At 45.2% G+C, this 24,953-nt stretch overlaps 2 protein-coding genes across 6 annotated transcripts in view; both read right to left on the bottom strand.

Moving 5' to 3' along the window:
- The window catches only part of TMOD1 (tropomodulin 1), an 89,222-nt gene extending 76,054 nt beyond the window's left edge, over window positions 1–13,168 (bottom strand). The window contains exon 1 of one of the 3 annotated variants that reach the window (XM_069576116.1): window positions 12,829–13,168. Coding sequence is in view for 1 of the 3 variants with exons in the window: in XM_069576119.1 (XP_069432220.1) it covers window positions 8,672–8,674 (3 nt within the window). In the remaining 2 variants the exon portion in view is untranslated. Of the gene's footprint in view, window positions 1–8,671; window positions 8,798–12,828 lie in introns of those variants that run through there. The other 2 variants (XM_069576117.1, XM_069576119.1) reach the window with 2 other exon arrangements.
- A 7,649-nt stretch (window positions 13,169–20,817) lies between these two features.
- TDRD7 (tudor domain containing 7) overlaps window positions 20,818–24,953 on the bottom strand; it is a 102,501-nt gene continuing 98,365 nt past the window's right edge. For all 3 annotated transcript variants that reach the window (XM_069576124.1, XM_069576123.1, XM_069576125.1), the window contains 2 exons: window positions 23,349–23,509; window positions 20,818–21,300 (listed from right to left, as the gene is read on the bottom strand). In XM_069576124.1, coding sequence (XP_069432225.1) covers window positions 21,080–21,300; window positions 23,349–23,509 — 382 coding nt within the window. In that variant the 3' untranslated portion in view covers window positions 20,818–21,079. The remainder of the gene's footprint in view (window positions 21,301–23,348; window positions 23,510–24,953) is intronic.

The raw sequence follows: 24,953 nt of genomic DNA on the forward strand, positions 1-24,953 counted from the left end.
GTCTAAGAACCTGTCCCTAGGAAGCAGATAGGCAGCAGGAGACGGGACCTCATGTGAGCTCAGACTCAAAGCCCCGGTGTGTGCTCCATTGTCCACAGGGCTTCACTTAAAAATATACATCCAAAAGTAAAATAAAGAATTTCAAGGAAATGACTGCTGAGCACAGGGTACTTCTGAGAGCAGGGGTCCATACAGCTGTACAAACTGCAACCCGTTCCTAGCCCTCTTCCCAGGACACCTCCCTCCCCCCAGGCCCCAGGGCTAGACTCAGTCTTGGCTCACCTAGGAGGGTCCTTTCCTTCCCGAGTGTCTTCCAACCGATTGGAATCTCCAGTCCCTGGAGTCCACAGGAAGTTAGAGACATTGCACAGTGGCAGAGGGACATTGGGATAGGATCAGGGGCCTTGCCTACCAGTCCTGACTGTGGCTGAGGGCTTGCTGTGTGGCCTCAAGTACGTTGCTATACCTCTCTGGATCTGTTTCCACAACCTAATTCACTGTTTACTGAGCACCCACTTTGTGCAGGGCATAGAGGGCCTTCTTGGGAGAGACAGAAGTTAATAGGAGAGTTCCGATCCTCAGGAAGGTTACAATTCAGTCGGGAGTATAAGACCCACATAGAAATTCCTGAAGTGGTATCACACACATCCTCTCTTCATCCGCCACCCTCAGCAGGAGGCTGAGCTAATGATAGGTGAAAGCATGGACTAGGGGTCACGCAGTCCTGGGCTGCCCTGCCTCTAACTGGCTGGGCAGACATGGGCATGGCACTCAGTGCCTCTGAGCTTCATGGATTCATTTGTATGGTGAGGGCACAAATTGATTTCTTTCTTCTTTCTCAGTCCCACAGAGCTCCAGCCCAATAAGCCTAGCCAACAAGTGTTGGAAGGATGGTCATGGCTGGGCAACCATGAGGAAGGTATGGGGCTTCTCCAGAGACAGTCCATTCAACATAAATCAATGTGGGACCCCAGAGCCACGGTGTGACCTCAGTTGCATTAGTAAAGTTACGGTGGGCAAAGTAAGCGCATGATGGTCTTTCTCAGCTTCAGGCTGGAGCTCAGCTCTGGGCCCCAACTCTTGCACTGGGGGTGTGCAATTTCTTTCTTTTTTAATAAGGCATTGGCTATATACAGTCAAGTGGGCAAGTCTTAGGAGCACAGCTCCCTGAATCTTCCCATATGCATACACCTATGACAACACCACTCAGATGAAGATACAGACCATTTCTAGCCCAACAAAAGGCTTTCTCATCCCCATCCCAGTTCATCACCCTCAAAGGTAACTAGCATTTGAACTTTTAACACCTTCTAATAAACTGGCTTTGACTATTTTCGAACATCATATAAATGGACACATACATTGGTTATGTTCTTGTGTCTGGCTCCTTTCACTCAACAGTATATCTGAGATTCATTCATGCTGTGTGTTAGAGCGGCAGGTCATTCTTTTTCATTGGTGTGTAGTATTCCATTACCTGACTCATAATTTATTTACTCTACTTTCAATGGACATTTAAGTTATTTCCAGTATTTGGTAATTATAAGTAGTGCAATGAATGTCTTTTGGTAGAAATAGTCACTTATTTCTGAGTATGTACCTGGAGTAGAGTTTCTGGATCACAGCATAGGCATATGCTTAGTTTCAGGAGATACTGTCAAACAGTTTCCCAAAGTAATTGTATAATTTTACATCCCCACCAGCAGTGTTTGAGAAACCCAGTTGCTCCACATCCTTGCCAACTCTTGGTATTGTCAGTAAGTTTCCATTTTAGCCATTACAGGGGTGGGTGGCTGTGTCTCATTGTGCATTTCCCCGATGATGAAGGATGTCAGCTGAGCACGTTTCATATGATTATTGGCCACATGGGTGACCACTCCTGTGAAGTGGGCCTTTTCTCTTGAGTATTTCTAGCTAAGTCCAGAGAAGGGGGGCAGGGTGTTGTATGAAGAACAGCTGAAGGACAGAGGGAACATGGTCGCACTCAGCAAACTTCTAATAGACTGACCTGCGGAGGAAGGAACAAAAGTGGTCTATGGATCTCAGCGCTCAGGAGACAGAGATTTAAAACTGAGGTGACCAGGGCGTGGATTTCTAATCAGCACAAGAAACTGTCTAAAAATAAAAAATGCCCGAGGAGGAGCTGGGCTGATTCAGGAGGTGGTGAGCGCTTGTTATGCCAGGCATGTGAGCAGAAAGCCTAGAGCCCTAAACGCAGTTTTCCAGGGAGGGCTGACATCTTGACTGATGGCGGGTTTGGGGAATTGACAAGATGAGATTATAAGGCCCCTCAAGACCTGGTTCTGTTATGAAAGATATGTTTGGGGCCACTGAGTAGAGAACATGGGGACTCAGAGATGATCAGTTCTCTTTGAAAGACTTGTTTTCTGGTTTGTTTGCCTTATTCTCCCTGGCTAATCTCATTCTCTTACTCACAAGGGGCCTTCTGAAAAAAAGCAGGGCAACAAAACACAGCATTTGACTCCATCACTCTCTGCAGTGGCTATGAGCCAGATCCCAGTTCACATGGAGCCTCAAAGGTCCAAACGTCAGAGTGGTCAACAGGTTTAAATTAGCAAAGTGCGTGTATGTGTGTGTGCACCATCGTTCTGCACCTCCTGAGGTCATCACTGTGTCTGAGCCACTGCATGAGTCATTGTAAGCAACAGTGTTTCAGAAAGACGCTGAACCCACTGCCCTGTCCCAGCTGGCCGGTCCACCTGCCCTGCAAATCCTGCCATACTCCACACTGTAGTTCCTTCCTCCTACCTCTCTGAAACTGCCCTGCCTCAGGCCACCACAATCTCTCACCAGCCTCGTGCCCTAACCCTAACCCATGACGTCTTTCTCCATATCAGCTGAAAGGGTACTAGCAAGCTAAATAGCTGACACCAAGGGAAGGGGCCATCAGGGTTCTGCCATCAGAAGCATCATGTTATTGTACCCCATCTACCTTAAGCCTGAAAGCTACTTGAAGAAACATCCTTGTCTCCCATGGTCCATCACAGTGTCCTGCCTCTCTCAGGGGCCGAAATCAGGTTTGTTGAATAAGTGAATGAATGAATGCCTGGCATTATTACTGGCATTGGTAGCCATAAAACAAAAGCCTTGGTGGAATTAAAAGTTGGCTTGTAGAAAAGCTTGCGAACTCACTCCTACTCTCACTCTCCATTTCACACCTGTGAACCTTGTCACCTTGCCTTACAGCAGCAGTTAACAGACGTACAGCTTTATGAAGCACATTTTTGTATTTTCTAAAAAGTCAAGATGAAAAAGTAGCATGGGGAATGCCAAAAGGCAAGCTGTGGGGGGAAAATACTTGTTGTACACTGAATAAGGGCTAACTTTTTTAATAGACAAGAGTTCCTAAATTGTAAAAAAAAAAAAAAAAAAATAGCCCAGCAAAAATAAGGGAAGAGGGGAAAAAACAGGCAATTCACATAAAAAGAAACAGAAATGGCTAATAAACCTATGAGCAGAGAATGAAATCCACCCATAATAAGAGAAAAGTAAATCGAGAAATGAGACATCAGTTTTCCTCTATCAGATCAACAAAGATAAGAAGTGCCTTGAATGTTGGGTGATGGGTAGATGGGTGGAGGAAAGAATGGAGAGAGCAGAGGAAAGAAAAAGGGAAGGCTGGAGAAAGGGAGGGATGGAGACACTGATGCATAAATGACTCCAGGGAAACAGGGAAGGAAGACACAAATTCTGGTTGAAAGTAAGACGAATAAGGAAGACTTCATAATTTGGGACCATTTGAGTTATATCTAAAGGATGAGTTAGATTTAGTGAGAATCCCTGGTGTTCACAAGATGTGGAGATCAACATTCTCACACAGAATAGAAGGATGCTTTGGTACACTGTCTCTCAGGACGGATTAAGCCACATCTACCCAAATGCATACAGGCTTTAACACAGCAATTCCACTTCTAGGAATTTATTCTGCTAGTGGAATCACTGAATTGTACAAAGATACACATACAAATTATCTGGCTATTATCTGAAAGTGTCAGTCACTCAGCTGTGTCTGACTCTTTGTGACCTCATGGACTGTAGCTTGCCAGGCTTCTCTGTCCATGGGGATTCTCCAGGCAAGAATACTGGGGTGGGTTGCCTTTTACTTCTCCAGAGGATCTTCCTGACCCAGAGAGTGAACCTGGGTCTCCTGTATAGCAGGCCAATTCTTCACCATGTGAGGCAGAGAATAATCAGAATAACCAGAGAATCTGGTTATTATCTATATTATCCCCAAATTGGAAACCACATAAAAAGTCATCAATAGGGCAAATGAATTATAGTGCAGATGTACAATAGGATGCTACTAACACCATCCTTGAGGCTACCATTGCCAGTTATGTCAAGGTACCTTCTAATTACAAGCATTATTCTATATGTACCACAGGTTGGCACAGTGCCAAACCCTTTATGTGGATTATCTCATGCAATCCTAATTAAGTCTGTGAAGTAGGTACTTTTTAACTCCCATTTTCGTTGAAGAAATGGAAAAGCAGTAATCTGACTGCAGCAGTTTCCTGGGGCTGCCATAACAAATAACCACAAACTGGATGGCTTTGAACTCCAGAAATTCACCCTGCTGCAGTTCAGAAGGCCAGAAACTGGAAATTGAGACATGGGCAGGGTTGGCTCCCTCCGGAGGCTCCCAGGGAGACTCTGCTCCATGCTCCTCTAGCGTCTGGTGATGACCAGCAGCCTTGGGCATTCCCTAGCTTGTACCTGCATCCCTCCAGTTTCTGCCTCCGTGGTCACACAGCCTTCTTCGCTGGGTCAGTCCACTCTATGTCTCATAAAGACCCCAGTCATTGCAGTTAGGGCCCTCCCCAACCCAGCATGACCTCATCTTAACTCATTACATATGCAAAGGCTCTATTTCCGAAGAAGGTCACCTTCTGAGGTTCTGGATTGACATGACTTTTCAGGGGACAGTACCTAACCTACTAAAGTGGCCTAGGTAACAAGGCTCATAAGTAGCAGAGCCAGGACTTGAATCCAGACAGGCAACCTGTACTCATCACCACTGCTCCACGCCGCCTTCTCATAAGAGCACATACTCTCATTAGAGTACTCACATACTCTCATGTGCTCTCATAAGAGCACATAATTTTCTAATATGAATAATGTTCCAGATGCTGGCTTAAGCATTTTGCCTATAATAACTGAGTCCCCACAACAACCCCACTTCAATCATGTGTGAACTGAGATCCCCACAGTAACCCTACATTATAGATAGGGAAACAGGCACACGGGGTTAGCAGTTACCCGAGTTTACACAGCCAGTAACTGACAGAACTTAGATTTGAATCCAGGAAGGTATGTCTATAACCACTATGCAAAACTACCTCCCAAGACTCAGAACCAGGGCTAAGAAAACATTTCTTTCTCCTGAAGGACTGGTGTTTTTCAGTCAGACATGACGTGGCCCCTAATTCGTCTCTTCTCCCTTTCCCCTTTGGCCATCATGATTTATCTCAGAGCTGATTGGAATGTCCATCTTCAGCTAGGACATGAAGTAACTCCTCTCCTTACTCTGTGCTGTGCATTGTGAAAGGCCTTCAGAGTGACCCATGCATCCACAGAAATGACATGCAAACTGTTGTGTGCATGGGTATATTCATTTTTCTGGAGCAAGGGTCCATGACTCCCACCAGATTCTCAGAATTTCATGATCCTAAATTTCAAGTTTTCTGCCATCTCCGCTCCTCTCTCCCTTTCTTCTGTTTTTACCAATTATGTGGCTGCTGTGGGTTTACTTTAAGCAATCTCATAGCCTTTTAATGGTGTAAGTGAAATGCAATAGAAAAACCATAAACAAATGTACTCAATGCTGCCATTCATTCTGACTTTTTAAGTCTTCCTGGACTTGCGAGGAGGAATTCCGCCTTCCTGGCTCCTCTCTTTCTTGTCTTTTACTGGTTCTGAGGCAGGAGTCGGGTTCCCACCCCTGCATGGGCCAGGTGCTCACGCTGGATTCATGGATAGCAAACGTGTAAGTGATGTGCACTGAGAAAACCCAATCAGACACAGGAGCCTGGAGTTCTGGCACTCAGGGGAGAATCTAGGCTCACCAGGAACTAGGCAGCTTGACATAAAAGTCATTTCTGAATCTAAATTTCTCTGAAGAGGAAAGGAGAAGGCAGGAAGATAGAAGGTGGACATAACCCACAGCTGCAGGCCTGACCCTTCCAGCAGCCTGCCATTCCTGGGGCTTTTTCCCTGCCAGTGTGCTCAGGACACGTGACCCCACCATGTGCCCCAGCCACCTGGCCACAAGGCCCTTTCCCAATCCCCTGCCCCCTTGCCAGTCTCCGCGCCCTGAACATCGAATTAGCTGGGCTTCCCACATGCCCCACTGCATACCACACGCCCTGGCCTTGTCATGCCCCTCACGCCCCCTATGTGACAAAAACAAAACCAACCAACCAACCAAAACAGGAAGAGCCCTGGATTTTTGATTTGGAGTCAAAGTTTAAATTAATTCATTTGTAGATTTTAATAAAAGCACTCTCTTAATGCAATGGCCCATCAAGTTGGACCATACAGAAAGCTGATGCCTTTGACCCAAGAATTGATGCCTTTGAATTGTGGTGTTGGAGAAGATGCTTGAGAGTCCCTTGGGCAGCAAGGAGGTCAAACCAGTCAATCCTAAAGGAAATCAGTCCTGAATATTCATTGGAAGGACTGATGCTGAAGTGCCAATACTTTAGCCACCAGATGCAAAGGGCTGACTCATTGGAAAAGACCCTGATGCTGAGAAAGATTGAGGGCAGGAGAAGAAGAGGGCATCAGAGAATGAGATGGTTGAATAGTATCACCAAATCAATGGACAAGGGTTTGAACGAACTCTGGAAGATTGTGAAAGACAGGGAGGTCTGGCATGCTGCAGTCCATGGGGTTGCAAAGAGTCTGACACAACTTAGCAACCAAACAACAAAAAAATGCAATCACCATGGGGAAACTGAGAGAAGTCATGGGCACCTTGGTGCCCAAGGTTTCATTGTCAGAGTATGCAGGACGACCCTCACATTATGGAATGTGCATTAGTCCTTATTAGGAATCATTAAGCTTATTATTTAAGAAGCTTATTAGAAACTTAGAGTCTCAGGCCCCCTCCTGGGCCTACTGAGGTAGAATCTGCTTTAACAACATCCTAAGTGTCAGACTTTATTTTGGGGGGCTCCAAAATCACTGCAGATGGTGACTGCAGCCATGAAATTAAAAGACGCTTACTCCTTGGAAGAAAAGTTATGACCAACCTAGATAGCATATTCAAAAGCAGAGACATTACTTTGCCAACAAAGGTCCGTCTAGTCAAGGCTATGGTTTTTCCTGTGGTCATGTATGGATGTGAGAGTTGGACTGTGAAGAAGGCTGAGCGCCAAAGAATTGATGCTTTTGAACTGTGGTGTTGGAGAAGACTCTTGAGAGTCCCTTGGACTGCAAGGAGATCCAACCAGTCCATTCTGAAGGAGATCAGCCCTGGGATTTCTTTGGAAGGAATGATGCTAAAGCTGAAACTCCAGTACTTTGGCCACCTCATGCGAAGAGTTGACTCATTGGAAAAGACTCTGATGCTGGGAGGGATTGGGGGCAGGAGGAGAAGGGGACGACAGAGGATGAGATGGCTGGATGGCATCACTGACTCAATGGACATGAGTCTGAGTGAACTCCGGGAGTTGGTGATGGACAGGGAGGCCTGGCGTGCTGCGATTCATGGGGTCGCAAAGAGTCGGACACGACTGAGCGACTGAACTGAAGAGATTCTAATGCTAGAGAACCACTAGTGCAGAACATAAGGACCCCGATTTCTCAAGTTTACTAAACCCTGGAGAGCACTTGGGTTTTCTCCAGGGAGAGCACACCCCCACTGGATTACCTGGAATGATTCCTATTGGGGTTCACTGGGCTATCTACAAAAAGGGGTCATTATACCAGCCCTCCCTCCCTTTCCAGGATTACTGTGAGTTTCCAGTGAGATCATGGGTTCATTCCATTTACTGTGAGAAGGCTGAAAGAGGTTGCAGGGTTGGTGGGGAGCAGAACAGGTGTGGTTTCTGCCCTCAGGGAGCCGACATGGTGGTGGGATGGGGAAACACGTAACTGTTGTTGTGTAATCGTCACGGTTACACAGGACTTTCATTTGCTTATTCTTTTACATATTCACTCATTCAGTGATCTGCCATCGATTAAAACATAAAACACTCGCACTCTGCCCAGGGTTGAGCTCTGAGTTCGACACTGGGGAAGCGGAAATAAATGAGCCATAAACTTTTGCCTTCAAGGACCTATCAATCTGGTCAGAGATAAGGATGAAAGTAGCTGATTACACTTAGAACTCACCATAGCTGGGGCTGTGGGAGCACAGGTGAAGCAACAAGTTTGCTGGGAAAGATTGTGGGCAAGAGGAGAAGGGGGTGACAGAGAGTGAAACGGCTGGACGGCATCACCGACTCAATGGACATGAGTTTGAGCAAACTCTGGGAGATGGTGAAGGACAGGGAAACCTAGCTTGCTGGAGTTCGTGGGATGGCAAAGAGTCAGAAGCGACTTAGCGAATGAACAGCCCAAGTTTGCCATGCAGATGAGGAAGAGGACAGCATTCCATGCAGAAGGAACCGCAGGGGCAAAGGCAGCAAGTCACATATGTTTGCACCATAACCAGAAGATGCAGAGAACTGGGAGGAGTGTCAGGAGATGGCTTTGGAGTAGCAGCTTGGAGTCAGATCGTTGATAGTCCTGGTGATCAATGCCAAGGAATCTGGCAGGAAGTGGGGAGTCCCTAAATGGAGAGGAATAACACTGTCTAAGCTACGTTTTATTAATACAAAGATCTTTTCACAATAGCATGAGAAGAAAACACTGGGGCAGAAAGACTCTTAAGAGGCTCTGACATTCGCTCAGGGGAGAGATGGCAAAGTATTCGACTGGGGTAGTGATTATGGGGACAGACGTGAAAAGAAGAGATACTAAGTAAGGTAGACTGACAGGACTGTTGACCAAATGAATGGGGTGATGAAAGGTAGGGAGGTTTCTGGCTCAGAGCCTGGGCGAACGACGTTACTGTTAACCAAGAGGTGGGAACACAGGAAGAAGACTGGGTGCTGAGGCTGAGTCAGGCCTGTTGGGTGTGCAGTGCATTTGGGACACCCTCTGGCTTTGTCCAATGGCTGGAGTCATAGATGCCTAGAGGTGAGAAGAATGGTCCAGGCTGGGCACATGAATTTGGGAGTTTGAGTGCTGAGTGGGTGGTAGGAGCCCTGGGAGTGAATAGGACAGGAGGAGGGTATGGGGTGAAAAGGAGCAAGGTGGAGAGTGGCACTAAGATTCAAGAGAAGGCAGAGATGAGTCCAGGACGGCTGAGTGAGGCTCAAGGCCCTTCTGCTCATCACCCACTAGAAGCATCTTCCAGAAATGGACCTCTCTAGAAGCCCCAGAGTGAGTCGGGGCCAGGGTTGGGGCCCTGAGAAGAGCCAAGACAGAGACAGATCTGTTTTTCTCCAAGAGGAGAACAAAAGGATGTAGGAAAAGGAGAAACGAAAGAAATGCTTGAGCTTGTTTAGTTTCTCAGATGAGAAGTGATCTGGATCCAGCACATCCTAACATTGAAGAAAAACTCCCAGGCTGTCCTAGGTTGACTTCAGTGAGCTCACTCTTTCCTATTGTTAAAAACAGAGCGTCTGGTCTTATTGTGATTAATCAAAGGAGGATTTTACACAACAAAACAAGAAACGGGAAATGGTTCCCCAGTCCTGCCATGTGATTCATGTTATTCCATACAGACCATTTGTGGCTTTAAACTGGTAATAGCTCCTAGTGGCCAAATAATTGATCACTTGGTGTTCTGGCTTTAAGCAAAAAGTGAAATGGCCTCTTTAGAAATGTTGGCAGCCTGGCTGGCCCATTAGTACGACCGAAAAATCAAAACATTGCCTGGAAAAGGCCATTACGACTGGGCTCAGCAGGAGTCATCAATAGATGATGTCATTTCAGAAATAAGCCAGCCAAGGTCACAAGGCCTCTGGCAGCATCAAACGACCCTTCATGGCCCATCACCACCCCCCTTCGCAGATACTAAAGTCTCCCAAGGGGACACCAGGTTTTGAGCCAGGACTGGCTTCATTTTACCCTTTCTTCGCTCAGCCCGAATCTAGAGGAATGCGATGTTTGAGAGCCTGTGACATTCAGCAGGTGGTGAAGGAAGGCCCTCAGTCTCCTGTGCACAGTCCCTCAGACGCTCTCCTCTCCCTCTTCCCCTCTCCGGGGTCTGTGGTCTGGCTCAGCCTCTTCTCACACTCCTCAGCCTGGAAACCCCTCCTGTCAGCTCCTACTGCCTTCTCCTCCAAGCTTTTAGAAGATCTGTGGGCTCTGTCTCCACACCCTCAGCTCCCATTAGAATCTTCCTCCTCTCACCAGCATTAACAGCATCGCAGGTACCAAGCACAGGACCAGGGGCTTTCCCTGCATCATCCCCCAGACACCAATCCCCACAGAAACTCATGTGAAATGGATGCTCTTATTATCCCCATTGTATGGAGAAGGAAATGGGCTCAGACAGATTGGGCCACTGGCTTCAGTAAAGCAGTGGCAGATCCCGTTTTTGAACCCTCAGCAATGCCCTGGCCAAAGTCACCCTCGATGCCTGCCAATCATGGTGGCCCTTTCCCAGCCCTCATCCTGTCTCTCTGCACCAACTGGCACTGCCAATCTCTCTCCTCCCTTGGCTCTTGGGAGTCAGTTTCGCCTTGCTCTTTCCTTCCTCTTCACAGAGTGGGTTCCCCTGAATTTTATCCCTGGCACTTCATTTTTCTCATGAGAGAAAATCTTCCAGGGAAACTGAATCCAGTGGAGACATCATACCCACTTGCTCAAGGTCACTCTAAGTCAGTGGCAGGCAGGGTGTCCTAACATCCCGGTCAGCCTGTTACTCACAGCTGCCACTACCTACACTCCTAGTTGTGCTTTTTGCTGAGCAGCAGGAAGCAGCCCAACCCCAGAGAAGGGAGAAAGTGTGAGACCCTGATAAGGTGGGGCAGAGACTATTTTTAGACAACACAGGCTTTCCACTTAAACTCAGGAGTCAACATCTTCTAAATGGTGGATCTGCAAGGCTGGTTCATTAAATAGAATTAACACATCAGAGTGATAGCACTCTTTGCTCTCACTCTCTGCCTACTTGATGCGTTGCTGCAATTGAGGAGAACCTTACTATTTGTCTCCATTTCTTCTTCATTCTATCTGTGAGGCTTTAAGATGGCTTTAGAAAAAAAAAAATCCAAAGTAAAGGAGAAACAAAAATGAAACTTCCAGGTGAGGGTGCTGTTGTCTGAGTAAGAGAAAGTCCTAAACAATAGCAGACCAAGGAAAGGGGAGCATTGGTGGGGTGCTCGTGGATCCCCAAGGCCTGCCTGAGAAGCAAGTGTGAGAAGAGAGTGAGAAAGGCTGGTGGAGACTGTCTGGCACGCCCAGTAGTGTGTGACCTTGAGCAGGGGGCCCTGCCTCCCTTCCCCAGAAACAAAATGGTTGTCATCACTGGGGGAAAATGGGAGGTTTCCAGGTGCCCCCTCGGAGTGCCTAGAACCTGGGTTAGGGTCTGGTTTTGTGATTCGGACAAGGAAAAGCTTAGGCCAGGTCATCTCCAAGGGTCTGAGAGGGCCAAGGTCAAGGCTAGAAGAGATGGGGGGGGGGGGGGGAGGAGGTGTGTGTAGGGCTCTGAGGCAGCATCATAAGCTTCATACAGATGTGAAAACAGAGGGCAGAGAGCAGCGGGACTGGAGCCTCTAGCCCTGCCCAGTTCACTGGGTCTATGGCTGTTTGACTCACAAGCTCCTTTGCTAAGGTGATGGCTGCCACCCAGCAGAGATGCCCATAATTACCGTGGAGCGTGCTTCCTGGGTGTATATGGCCCGGCTTTCCGAGGGTCCTACTAGGTCTAGTATATGATCCGAGTCAGAGGGAGCGGCAGAGTCGCTGGTCTCTGCAGCCCCTCCGGATGTGCGCGTCTGTGCCCCCCCAGGGTCCCAGGCCTGGAGCTGGTGAACAGGTCGGGGGAGAACCGGAGGTCAAGAGCGCGCCCTACTGCTTTCGGCCCAGCCACCAGCTCCAGCGCGGAACCAAACCCTGCCCCCACAAATGGGGAAATCGAGGCCCAGAGAGGGAGGAGGCTTATCAAGTCCACCCAGTGGGTTGACGATACCCGGGGCGGGGGTGGGGGGACTTCTGCCTTCAGGCTCTCCCCCTCTTCTTTCCGCCTCCGAGCGAAAGGCGAGTTACCGTGGGGCTTTAAACCTTGTCTTTTCCCGCAGTTTGGGAAACTTTTCCTGCCGCAACCAGGAGCAGCGCGACCACAAGTATCAAGTCCACCTGAGCGCGTAGGCGCCCCACTCCCACCTGCACAGCCTCGGTAGCCAGACCCAGGCTGCGCCTGAGTGCCGGCTCGGCTGCACCTGTACCCGCTGAGCGCCCGGGGCGCCGCGCGCTGGCCCCGCCATGACCCCAGTCCTCCGGAGCTCCCAGGTCCTTCTCCCATTTACAGATGCGGCGCCAGGGTCCAGAGAGAAGGGCGCCCTAGCCGGGGCCACGCGCGCCGAGTGGAGGGGACGCGAGCGCCCAGGTCCGGACCCAGACACCCGGCTCCCCAGCCCCAGAGGCAACCCCAGGCGGCGGCTATTTATAGAGGGAGCCACGCTCAGTCCCTCTTGGCGGCTGCGGCGGCGACAGCTGAATATTTTGCCCAGATATGGCTGGGGCCCCGGCGCGGGGGCAGGGAACCCCGTGAGCACGAGGGGGACCCCTGGCCAGTAGGACGCTTACCGAGCCGTGGAGCCGCGGGGGCCGGCGGACGGGCGCGGGCGGCGGTTGGGCGAGCGCAGGCGGCCGGCGGACGGGCGCGGGCGAGCGGAGCGCGGGGCTGGACGAGCTCCCGGGCGGCCGCGAGCGGGCGGGCGCTGTGGGCTCCGGGGGTAGGAGCCAGGGGCGGGCCCGGCTCTGCGTTGTCACCGCGCCCCGCCCCACCCGCCCGGCTCTCCCTCCTTAGCTCTCCCTCCACTCGGGGGCGCCGGGGCGCAGCGCACAGTCCCCCGCCGGGGAGGGACGTCCGCTGGGGAAGCGCGGGGCAAGGGCTCCAGCCGCCCAGAAGATGGGCTTCTTGACCAAGTGGGTGCACGTCACCTCCTGTCTTCGTCTCGGTTTCCCTACTTGTACCAGGTAGTTGTCTACTAAAAGGTGGGCGGATTTCATTTCTGCTGGGTCTAAGACCTAAGAATCGGTAGGTCCTCGTATGGAGCAAAGCCAGCCAAGCGGTTGCCACACCTTTACCTGCTTTAATTGAAGCAACGACCCATCCCCGTCTCATCAGCAACCCAGCTGAGTCTTGTTTGAGCCCAAGCTTTAGTCACGAACAATTTGTGAACACGTAGTTCCATCAGAGGCACATGGTTAAAATAACAACCACCCAAAAAAGCCCCACCTGTTCTTTGTTCCGTTTTTTTTTGAGATGTAATTGACATACAGCACTGTATCTTTAAGGTGTACAGCATAATGGTTTGATTTATAAACATAATAAATTTATTATCACAAGTTTAGTGAACATCCATCATCTCACATAGATATAAAAGAAAACAATTTTTCTTGTAATGAGAAATCAGGATTTACTCTTAAAAAGTTTCATGTGTTAAGTATATTTATCCTGTACATTTTATCCTTAGTAGGTATCTTACAACTGGAAGTTTGTACCTTTTGACTGCTCATCCAAGCCCTGCTCCCAAAACAAAAAATGTGATCTTTTTTTCCTTGAGTTTGTTTTTGATGTATAATTGACCTACAACATGTTAATTCCTTTTGGACAACATAGTGGTTAGATATTTCTATATATTTCAAATTGATCACAAGTCCAGTGATAATGTCACCATACAAAGACATTACATAGTTACTGACTAAATTCCCCACGTTGTACATTTCATACTTTGCTAATTTATTTTGCAGCTGGAAGCTTGTACTTCTTAATCTCCCTGATCTATTTCTCTCCTCCCTCTATCCTGCACCTCTCTGGCAACCACGTTTGTTCTCTGTTTATAACTCTGTTCCTGTTTTATATTTGTTCATTTGTTTTGCTTTTTTAGATTTCACATATAAGTGAAATCAATAAAGTATTTGTCTCAGTTATTTTGCTTAGCACAATACCCTCTAAATCCATTCATGTTGTTGCAAATGGTAAGATTTCATTCTTTTTAATGGCTAATGTTCTATTGTGTGTATATGTGTGTGTATATATATATATATATATATATATATATGCACCACATCTTCTTTATCCATTCATCTATTGATGGGCACTTAGGTTGCTTCTGTATCTTGGCTAGGGGTGCATGTATCTTTTCAAATTAGCGTTTTTGTTTTCTTTGTATAAATCCCCAGAGGGAATTTGATGGATTGCCTGGTAGTTCTTTTTTTTGAGGAACCTCTACCATTTTCCATAGTAGTTGCATCAATTTACATTGCTACTAACACTGTACTAGGCTTCCCTTTTCTCCACATCCTCAACAACTTATTTCTTGTCTTTTTGAAAATAACCATTCTGACATGTGTAAGAGCTCAGTGAGGTTTTGATTTGTATTTCGCTGATTAGTAATGTTGAACATCTTTTTATATGCTTATTGGTCATCTATATGTCTTCTTTGGAAAAACACTTATTCAGATTTTCTGCCCATTTTAAAATTTGGATTAAAAAATTGTTCATTGTATGAGTTCTTTGTATATTTTGGGTTTAGTTCAGTTCAGTCGCTCAGTTGTGTGACTCTTTGTGACCCCATGAACTGCAGAACACCAGGCCTCCATCACCAACTCCCAGAGTTAATCCAAACTCATGTCCATTGAGTCGGTGATGCCATCTAACCATCTCATCCTCTGTCATCCCCTTCTCCTCCTGCCTTCAATCTTTCTCAACATCAGGGTCTTTTCAAATGAGTCAGCTCTTCGCATCAGATGGCCAAAACATTGGAGTTTCAGCTTTAACATCAGTCCTTCCAATGAACACCCAGGACTGATTTCCTTTAGGATGGACTGGTTGGATCTCCTTGCAGTCCAAGGGACTCTCAAGAGTCTTCTCCAACACCACACTTCAAAAGCATCAATTCTTCAGCACTCAGCTTTCTTTATAGTCCAACTCTCACATCCATACATGACTACTGGAAAAACCATAGCCTTGACTAGATGGACCTTTGTTGGCAAAGTAACGTCTCTGCTTTTGAATATGCTGTCTAGGTTGGTCATAACTTTCCTTCCAAGGAGTAAACGTCTTTTAATTTCATGGCTGCAATCACCATCTGCAGTGATTTTGGAGCCCCCCAAAATAAAGTCAGCCACTGTTTCCCCATCTATTTGCCGTGAAGTGATGGGACCAGATGCCATGATCTTCATTTTCTGAATGCTGAGCTTTAAGCCAACTTTTTTGACTCTCCTGTTTCACTTTCATCAAGAGGCTCTTTAGTTCCTCTTCGCTTTCTGCCATAAAGGTGGAGTCATCTGCATATCTGAGGTTATTGATATTTCTCCCGGCAACCTTGATTCCAGCTTGTGCTTCCTCCAGCCCATCGTTTCTCATGATGTACTCTGCATATAAGTTAAATAAGCAAGGTGACAATATACAGCGTTGATGTACTCCTTTTCCTATTTGGAACCAGTCTGTTGTTCCATGTCCAGTTCTAACTGGTGCTTCCTGACCTGCATATAGGTTTCTCAACAGGCAGGTCAGGTGGTCTGGTATTCCCATCTCTTTCAGAATTTTCCACAGTTCATTGTGATCCACACAGTCAAAGGCTTCAGCATAGTCAATAAAACAGCAATAGATGTTTTTCTGGAACTCTCTTGCTTTTTTGATGATCCATCGGATGTTGGCAATTTGATCTCTGGTTCCTCTGCCTTTTCTAAAACCAGCTTGAACATCTGGAAGTTCATACTTCACGTATTGCTGAAGCCTGGCTTGGAGAATTTTGAGCATTACTTTACTAGCGTGTTAGATGAGTGCAACTGTGCAGTAGTTTGAGCATTCTTTGGCATTGCCTTTCTTTGGGATTTGAATGAAGACTAACTTTTTCCAGTCCTGTGGCTATTGCTGAATTTTCCAAACTTGCTGGCATATTGAGTGCAGTACTTTCACAGCATCATCTTTTAGGATTTGAAATAGCTGAACTGGAATTCCATCACCTCCACTTTGTTCGTAGTGATGCTTCCTAAGGCCCACTTGACTTCACATTCCAGGATGTCTGGCTCTAGGTGAGTGATCACACCATCCTGATTATCTGGGGCATGAAGATCTTTTTGGTATAGTTCTTCTGTGTATTCTTGCCACGTTGTCTTAATATCTTCTGCTTCTGTTAGGTCCATACCATTTCTGTCCTTTATTGAGCCCATTTTTGCATGAAATGTTCCCTTGGTATCTCTAACTTTCTTAAAGAGATCTCGTCTTTCCTATTCTATTGCTTTCCTCTATTTCTTTGCACTGATTGCTGAGGAAGGCTTTCTTATCTCTCCTTGCTATTCTTTGGAACTCTGCATTCAAATGGGTATATCTTTCCTTTCCTCTTTGCTTTTCGCTTCTCTTTTTTTCACAGCTATTTGTAAGGCCTCCTCAACCCATAATTGCATATATCATTTGCAAATATTTTCTCCCATTCAGTAAGTGGCCTTTTGTTTTGTTGATGAATTTCCTTTACTGGGAAAAAAATTTTGTTTGATGCTGGAATCAAGATTGCCGGAAGAAATATCAATAACCTCAGATATGCAGATGACACCACCCTTATGGCAGAAAGTGAAGAGGAACTAAAAAGCCTCTTGATGAAAGTGAAAGTGGAGATTGAAAAAGTTGGCTTAAAGCTCAACATTCAAAAAATGAAGATTGTGACATCTGGTCCTGTCACTTCATGGGAAATAGATGGGGAAACAGTTTGAGCTCCAAAGTCACTGCTGATGGTGACTGCAGCCATGAAATTAAAAGATGCTTACTCCTTGGAAGAAAAGTTATGACCAACCTAGATAGCATGTTGAAAAGCAGAGACATTACTTTGCCAACAAAGGTCCATCTAGTCAAGGCTATGGTTTTTCCAGTGGTCATGTATGGATGTGAGAGTTGGACTGTGAAGAAGGCTGAGCACCGAAGAATTGATGCTTTTGAACTGTGGTGTTGGAGAAGACTGTTGAGAGTCCCTTGCACTGCAGATCAGCCCTGGGATTTCTTTGGAAGGAATGATGCTAAAGCTGAAACTCTAGTACTTTGGCCACCTCATGCGAAGAGTTGACTCATTGGAAAAGACTCTGATGCTGGGAGGAATTGGGGGCAGGAGAAGGGGACAACAGAGGATGAGATGGCTGGATGGCATCACTGACTCGATGGACATGAGTCTGAATGAACTCTTGGAGTTTGTGATGGACAGGGAGGCCTGGCGTGCTGCGATTCATGGGGTTGCAAGGAGTCGGACACGACTGAGCGACTGAACTGAGTCCCATTTGTTTTACTTTGGTGTTCAAAAGCCTTACCTTCTTAAAAGCCAAATGTGTTTTCCAGAGCAAACCATTTAACAAGAAACTTAAAGTGTTTTAATTTTAAACATGGCCCATAAAAAGGAGTTTGTGTAGATGGAATGTATCTTTGGATTATCACAGGAAAGTTTCTGGTGGGGGTAGAGCCTGTTAATATAAACTTTTTAATATTGGTATACAGATCACTAATGAGAAACACCTTTGAACACTCTTGCTTCCACGAAATGTATTCCTACATTGCAAAACCCTCAAGGCTATAAGAAAATACTCTTGTCAAGGGGCACATACCCTATTTTTAAACAATGCAATGCTTTAATATTTCAGATTTAAAATTTTAAATCCTTTTGTTGTGGAATCAAACATTTGAGAAAAGGGCATACAATGTAAGTGTGCTGGTTCAAATTTTTATTTTTCCTGGCTGCACTGGGTCTTTGTTGCTTCACGCAGGCTTTCTCTAGTTGCAGTGGGCAGGGGCAACTCTAGTTGGGGTGTGTGGGCTTCTCCTTGCATGGTTTCTCTTGTTGTGGTGCACAGGCTCTACAGTGGGCAGGCTTCAGTAGTTGCGGCACACGGGTTTAGTTGCCCCATGGCATGTGGGATCTTTCCAGACCAGGGATCACACCCATTTCCCCTGCATTGGCAGGTGGATTCTTAACCACTGACCACAAAGAAAGTCCAAAGTTTTTATCATTCAAACACCTGTTGCAGGCAACACTGCCAGCAAAAGTCAACCTGTGCTTTTCTGGGTCACAACGCCCTCCTCAAGTTCCCACTTTTCTCTACTCGTGTGGTAATCACTCCCTTACTTGCCTCTTCCCCCCCCCCCCCCCAGTTTATATTCATTTGCTCAGCTCTGTGTTTTAACATTAATCCGTGTTGGTTCACATGACTGTAGTTTGTTTACTCTCATTGCTGCAGAGGTTTCCACTGGATGAATATATCAGTTTTTTTAAAAAGATCCATTTTACTATTAACGGACATGTAGGTTATTTCTGGGTTTTAGATATTACAGATGTTTAGCTGTGAACTTTCTTTACCAGCATCTTCCTGCACAAGTGCACACATCTTCAACACACTTGGAATTAACAGAAATAGAAACATTTTCCCCATTCCGGCACTTGAGCAGTGGTATCTTATTGAGGTTTGAATTTGCATTTCCCTGTGTCCTATGGGTTGAGCATCTTTCAAGTTTACGGCCCAGCTGGAGTTCCTCTTTTGTGAAGTGTTTGTTCAGATGTATTCCCATTTTGCTTCTGGATAATTTACTGAATATATGTAATCTATTTTTCTTGTGTGTATGTGTATGTATATAACCTCCAATCTGTGCTTTGCTTTTTCACCTTCATAATAATGTGTTCAATGCACAGATGTTCTTTATTTTAACGTTGTCTAGTACAGCTGACCCTTGAACAACACAGGTTTGACCGTGCAAGCCCATATACAGATGGGCTTTCTTCAACAGAAAATACTATAGTACTACTGCACCATCTCTGGACAGTTGACCCTGAAGATGTGGAACCACAGACACGGAGGAACCACATATATGAGGACGTCCAACTGTGAAGTTACACAGGAATTTCCCAGAGCAGGGAGGGTTGGCACCAGTAAACGCCCTCTCCTCAGCATGTTCAAGGGTCAACCTTTTCCTTTATTGTTAGCACTTTGTGCATCCAGTTTAAGGTATCCCTTCTGCTCCTGGATTATAAAGGTAGCTTCCTGTGTTATCTTCCTACAGTAGCCTTTCACTTTCAGGCTTTCAGTCTACCTGGAATTGACTTCCGAATATGGTATGAGGTAGGGGGCAAGTCTCATTTGTCTGTCAAACTGTTTCAGCACTAGATTAACTTTTCAGTTATATCAACAATTAATTGTTTTATTTTAAAAAGTAATAGAAACATTTCTAAAGTTAGTAAAGTAGTAGAAACCACCTATTTCTTACCTGTAGACAATTTGAAGATACTTGTGGGTTTTTCTTTGGTTGTTGTTAGGGAAAGAAACCATTATTTTTAAAAAAGTTTATACTACTTTACTTAAATATTTATGTATTTGAATGTTTTTATTTTATCATAGTGATTATTTAAATCACTGGGATAATCATTCCTGAATTTTAAATCACTTTAATTATAAATGCTAAATGTAAATTTTAAAAAGCTAGAAAGATAATTTCAACACATTTTACATGAAAAATTTAAAACATCTGGTACTTTCTTTCTGTTCTTACCTCCTCGATGTTCACAAATAAAAATAAGCAAATGAATTTAACGATTTTTATCTCTGTCCCTGAAATCCACTCTATATTCTGATTATTTATGCATATCTTCACACAGGGGTCAACTAGCCTAAACTCAGTATATGTTCAAAATCAAAATTTTAAGCTTCCCAGTCAAACTGAGCTCACCATCCTAGAATTCACAAGAGCCACTTGGGTGCATCTTTTCCTAACTCACATTGTTACCTGGAACTCAACAACTGCAGGAATATTTATAACACGGGGGTCATCAGATACTACAAATCAAGGCTCACTGGCCCCATCCCCCACACATACCCACTAGAACCAGTTGTCAAATATTTACCAGGATATGACTGGACAGATGACTAAGATACTTCCCTCCCTCCCCCCCTCCCTCCCTCAATGTGCTCACAATCTATTTGGAGTGATTGGTGCAGACAACTATTGATATGGAAGCTCAGGGAGGTCTGGGCACTATGAGAGGCAGAGTTGGAAGTACAATGCAGTAGGAGGGGAATTGGGGAGTGGAACCAGATAAGCCTGGGAAGTCAGGGAGGATACCGACAGACAAGAATGGTGGAGACAAAATGAGTTGCAGGCTGAGGGGAAGACAGCAGCAGTGGTCTGGAGGGGAGGAAGACTTATTTTAGAACATCAGCAGTTCTGGATGAGCATGCTTGGGGTTTGGGAACTAGATGAAGGTTCAGTGTGACTGGTGCAGGGAGAAGCAGTGGATAGTGAGGTTGGGCAGGGAGATGGTAGAAGGCCTGGGTTCTTGGTCCACACTCTCTGGGCAATGAGAAGTTACTCGAGATTTGGGGTGATCTGGGGTGAGGGATGTGCTGAAGACTTGGGAGAGACTTCACATGGTGTGGTGACCACCTGCTTTGGGACCCACCACCAGACTAGGGCAGGGTTAAACCATGAAATTCTCAAGCTAACTGGAGAAGAACTGAGCACAACAAGGAAGAAAACATGAACAGGAAAGGGAAAGGGACCTTTAAGATCAGAAAGCCGAGAAATTGTAAGATAATCAGTTTTTGTATTGATAAACATTTTAATTCTAATATTATAGTAGTAATTCAAGTGCAATTCTCTTTGAAAGTCAACTCCATTAAGACAAAACTTGTTAAATATCTTTCATCAAACATAAGCTTAAAATAAAAAATAAGCATATTCTTTTCAACTTCCCACAGCAGTCAAAGCCATGTAGCAGAGGTAATTTTTTTTTAAAAGCCTACTACATTTTTGTTATTGCTAAAAAATCTGAATTAGTTGTCAAGGACTCACAATCAGTGATTAATTGACCTTTGAAAGCTCTACCAGATACTCTGACATAAAATCATGAATCCAGATATCGGTGTCCGGCAACGATGTGTCCACTAAATAGACCACTACTTTCCGGTCCCAAGGGTTAGTGTTTTCTATAACTGTCTGCACCAGTGCCACCAGAGGTCTCTTCTCCACATGATTTCGAAACACCATCGAAGCCTCTTCAGACCACTGGTTACACTTCACTCCTAAGAGAAAGACAAGGATTCGAAGATCAATGAAGGGTCAAATGAGCCTTTCTTTGATCTGTTATAATGGAAAACTATTTAGTCAGTTGCAAAGTAGCTTTAGCATACCAGGTTAGACTTGCCTAATTGAAAACAGAGATGCCAAGCAATCTCAAAATAGTCTTGCTTACAGTTTTTCTATTCCGAATGGGGTTACTCCTGTAAACCTTCAATTACAGACACAAATTTCATCTGAATGTTATAAAATCAAGTTGTAATAAAGACTGCCCATTTTCCTTAAGTATATGTAGATAACAGATTGATGATGAGAAAAATATATCAATGACATTTCTCTTAGTCACATATTTTTTTCTGATGAACCAGATAGAGTTTAAAAAAAAAAAGAAGAATCAATACACTTCCAGTGTTTAAAGTCACATACATCATCATGGTAAAAGCACTGGAATGAAAGTCTAGAGATTCAGTTACTATTCCTAGCCCTTCCTCTATGCAATGATATGATCTTAGGGAAACCAGCTAATCCTTCAGGCCTCAGTTTACTTCTCACAAAATAAAATGGTTGGACCAGATGAATTTAAAATCTCATGCATATCTATTAATAAATCCTCATGACTTTTAAACTTGAGAGCTCAAGTTAGAGAATTCTGAATTAGGTTTTAAAACAAAACTGAGACTAGAATTATGTATTTTTCAAGAAATACTATTAAGCCAATAAAAATTAAGTTCACTTATGCTAGATTAGATAAACTATAAATTATGCCCCATAGTGATGAAGGTATGGGAGTTTCACATATAATTTTAAAGACCTATCAGTGAGTGGGCTAACCTCTTGGATTATATTATTAAGAACTTCTGATGAGGGAAGCCTAGAATAGTCTGTAAATCATTGCTTCAGTGGTGGTAACAGAGCCTAAACCTCCCAGCATGGTTCGAATTCAGTGACAAGAAGTGGCTGTAGAGTCCCCTGCACAAGCAGCACCAGTGACTGTGACCACAAAGCTGGGGGTGGGGATGACGGTGCCATGCACCCCTCACTCACAGAGACACGCTCACTGGAAGGTTTGACTGTCATGTTTAACAACAGGTGTTGACAGCAAAACCTGAACATTAGAAAGGGAAAATGAAAAATGCAACCATTAGTTATCTAGAACTTTGAGTTCAGAGCAGATCAATGGTAGCCATGCCATGCATAAGATGCCAGTTTTGGTTCACATCTGCCCACCATGAGAGTTTCGTTTGAAGTCTAGGAGGAGACAAAGAAACTGGCAAATAAGACCATCTCTGTCCATCTATCCCTATCTCTTTCATAAAAGCTGTCAATAAGAATTTAGATACACAATTGCTCTCATTTCTGAGATCAAGTTAGTTCTGCCACTACTAAGCATATGGGGCGAGTTGGGGGCAAAGAGTGAGGGTGGCACATGTGGTCGTCACTCCCCCCAACTCCCAGTGCAGCAGGACACACAGCCCAGATGCTTGGAGATGTCGGCACCCCTCAGCCCTCTTGACCTCTAGACCCTCTGTTAATGCTGCCAGCTGTCTGGGTAGAGCTTCAGCTAGGCACCCATGTTAACTGCTGGTAGAGGGCACATGGAGGGGCCACCAACACTTGCACTGCTTTCATAGAAGATAAAACGAACCTCATCAGACACTATCATAAAGAAGTACCACTCTATGCCTATTAGTTTAGCACCTCAGATTTTATGAGAGTCAATGGGCTGAGAGTGAATGTGCTAAAATCACACACTTCTGTGCTGTTAGCGGCAATGCAAATATTGGCCATGAAAATGGTCATATTCTACAAGCCACGAATGTTTCATAATTCTGAAAGTCCATTTTGTAAATACATTATAATTTACGTAATAAATTATGAAATATTAATCATGCAATGTTCTCCTCCTGTTGGTTGTTTCATTGTTTCCATCTGTTTACTTTGGCTAGTATATGTAGCTGTGGGCTTTTTCTTAACTCTACAGTAAAAGCATAAACAACCCAAATGTTCAACAATCCACTGGAAAACAATGATGTTCAGACTCCCCAGAACTTACCTGCTAATTGAGCAGTGACTGCTTGGAACGGCAGCTTGCGGAACATGTCCGCCAGGGGCTGCACTTTTCTCATGTTGACTAATTCATGTTTGCCGTAGTCCAGCTCGTACACGGACACCAGTCCATTGGTCAGGATTCCTTTTAAAAGCACCCTGTGCCACCTAGATGTGCATTGGATTAAGAGAGAAGAAAAACAAAGTCAACACTTGCTTTAAGGGCAACATTTTTTTTTATAAAAAGAAAAATTAATATAAATGTTGTTCATCAAAATATAAAACTGTATTGTTATAGAAGTTTTTAGGAGACTGCTTCTTCTTTTTCCAGAGGTTACTATTCTCTGTTTTGCCACTGGCTCATTTGATGGAATTTGTTCACTCAATACCCTTTTACAAGCCTCATGGAGCTGATAAAGGAGAACCACCTCTAAGCAGGAGGAAAACAGTGGCATGGAGGACAACCAGGACAAGGCTAATGGATCCCTTCACTCCGATGGGGAGACAGGAGATGGCCACACATTTGGAACAAGGTCCATGTGTGGTGGGCTTTCCAGGTGGCTCAGTGGTAGAGAACCCACCTGCCAGTACAGGAGACACTGGAGACGTGGGTTCAATCCCTGGATGGGGAAGATCCCCTGGAGGAGGAAATGGCAACCCACTCCAGTATTCTTGCTTGAAACATCCCATGCACAGACGAGTCTGGTGGGCTACAGTTCATAGGTTGCAAAGAGTCGGACGCAACTTAGTGATGCCATGTGTGAAAGATAGAAAGAGGAAAGCAAGAAAGAGGAAAGCAAGCCAGGGCTGGCTGAGGACACGCAGGAGGAAAAAAACAAAAACACAGAAGACTGTGCAGGGCAGGGTGGAGCAGTGAGGTGGCTACTGTGCAGCTGGAAAGTGGAGTGTGGAGGAATGGAAGAGACAGAAAGACTGGGAAGCCAGGCTGGGAAAAGAGGACAAGAAGTTTTGAACACTGATTGATCATTTTAATTTTGCCAAGTAAGGAATTACAAACCTGAGATAACGCGAAACACAAAATTTAATCCCCCTAAAATAGAGAACCTATAAAGGATAGGAAAGCACAGAGTGTGTGGGGGTAGGGGGAGGGAGGAAGAAGAGTATGATTTCCGACCTCAAGTTCAAGATGTGAGAAAGAAATTCACATGAATATATGTTCCTCCTCTGGACCTACATCATCTCAATCAAAATGAGAAAAACCTAGACTTCAAAGTTTAGGTATGAAGGATCATTTTAAAGTCCTATGTCTTGATTACATGATTAAAGAGTATTATTATACTAAGAAAACGATGACTGTCGATAACGTCTAAAATGTAAGTGTCTCTGCTCCTGAAAGTTGTGGGTCAGGCTCTGCCTTGGGCAGCAGACCCAGCCACTCCTGAAACAAGATCATCAGCCACAAGCCCAGTGGAACAGCAGCCTCATCACTGCAACACACGCTGGGCGGGGGCTGGCTGGAGCAGCCGATTCTCCAGCCAGAGCACACTGGGCAAAAACAGGTACAGGAACCCACACACAGATGCTGTAGCATGAACGCCAGAAGAAAGCTACATAGACTGACTTCAAACATTCTATGTGATTGAGTTTCTGG

This window comes from Ovis canadensis, chromosome 2 (genome assembly GCF_042477335.2).
Source record: "Ovis canadensis isolate MfBH-ARS-UI-01 breed Bighorn chromosome 2, ARS-UI_OviCan_v2, whole genome shotgun sequence".
Classification (NCBI taxonomy): domain Eukaryota; kingdom Metazoa; phylum Chordata; class Mammalia; order Artiodactyla; family Bovidae; genus Ovis; species Ovis canadensis.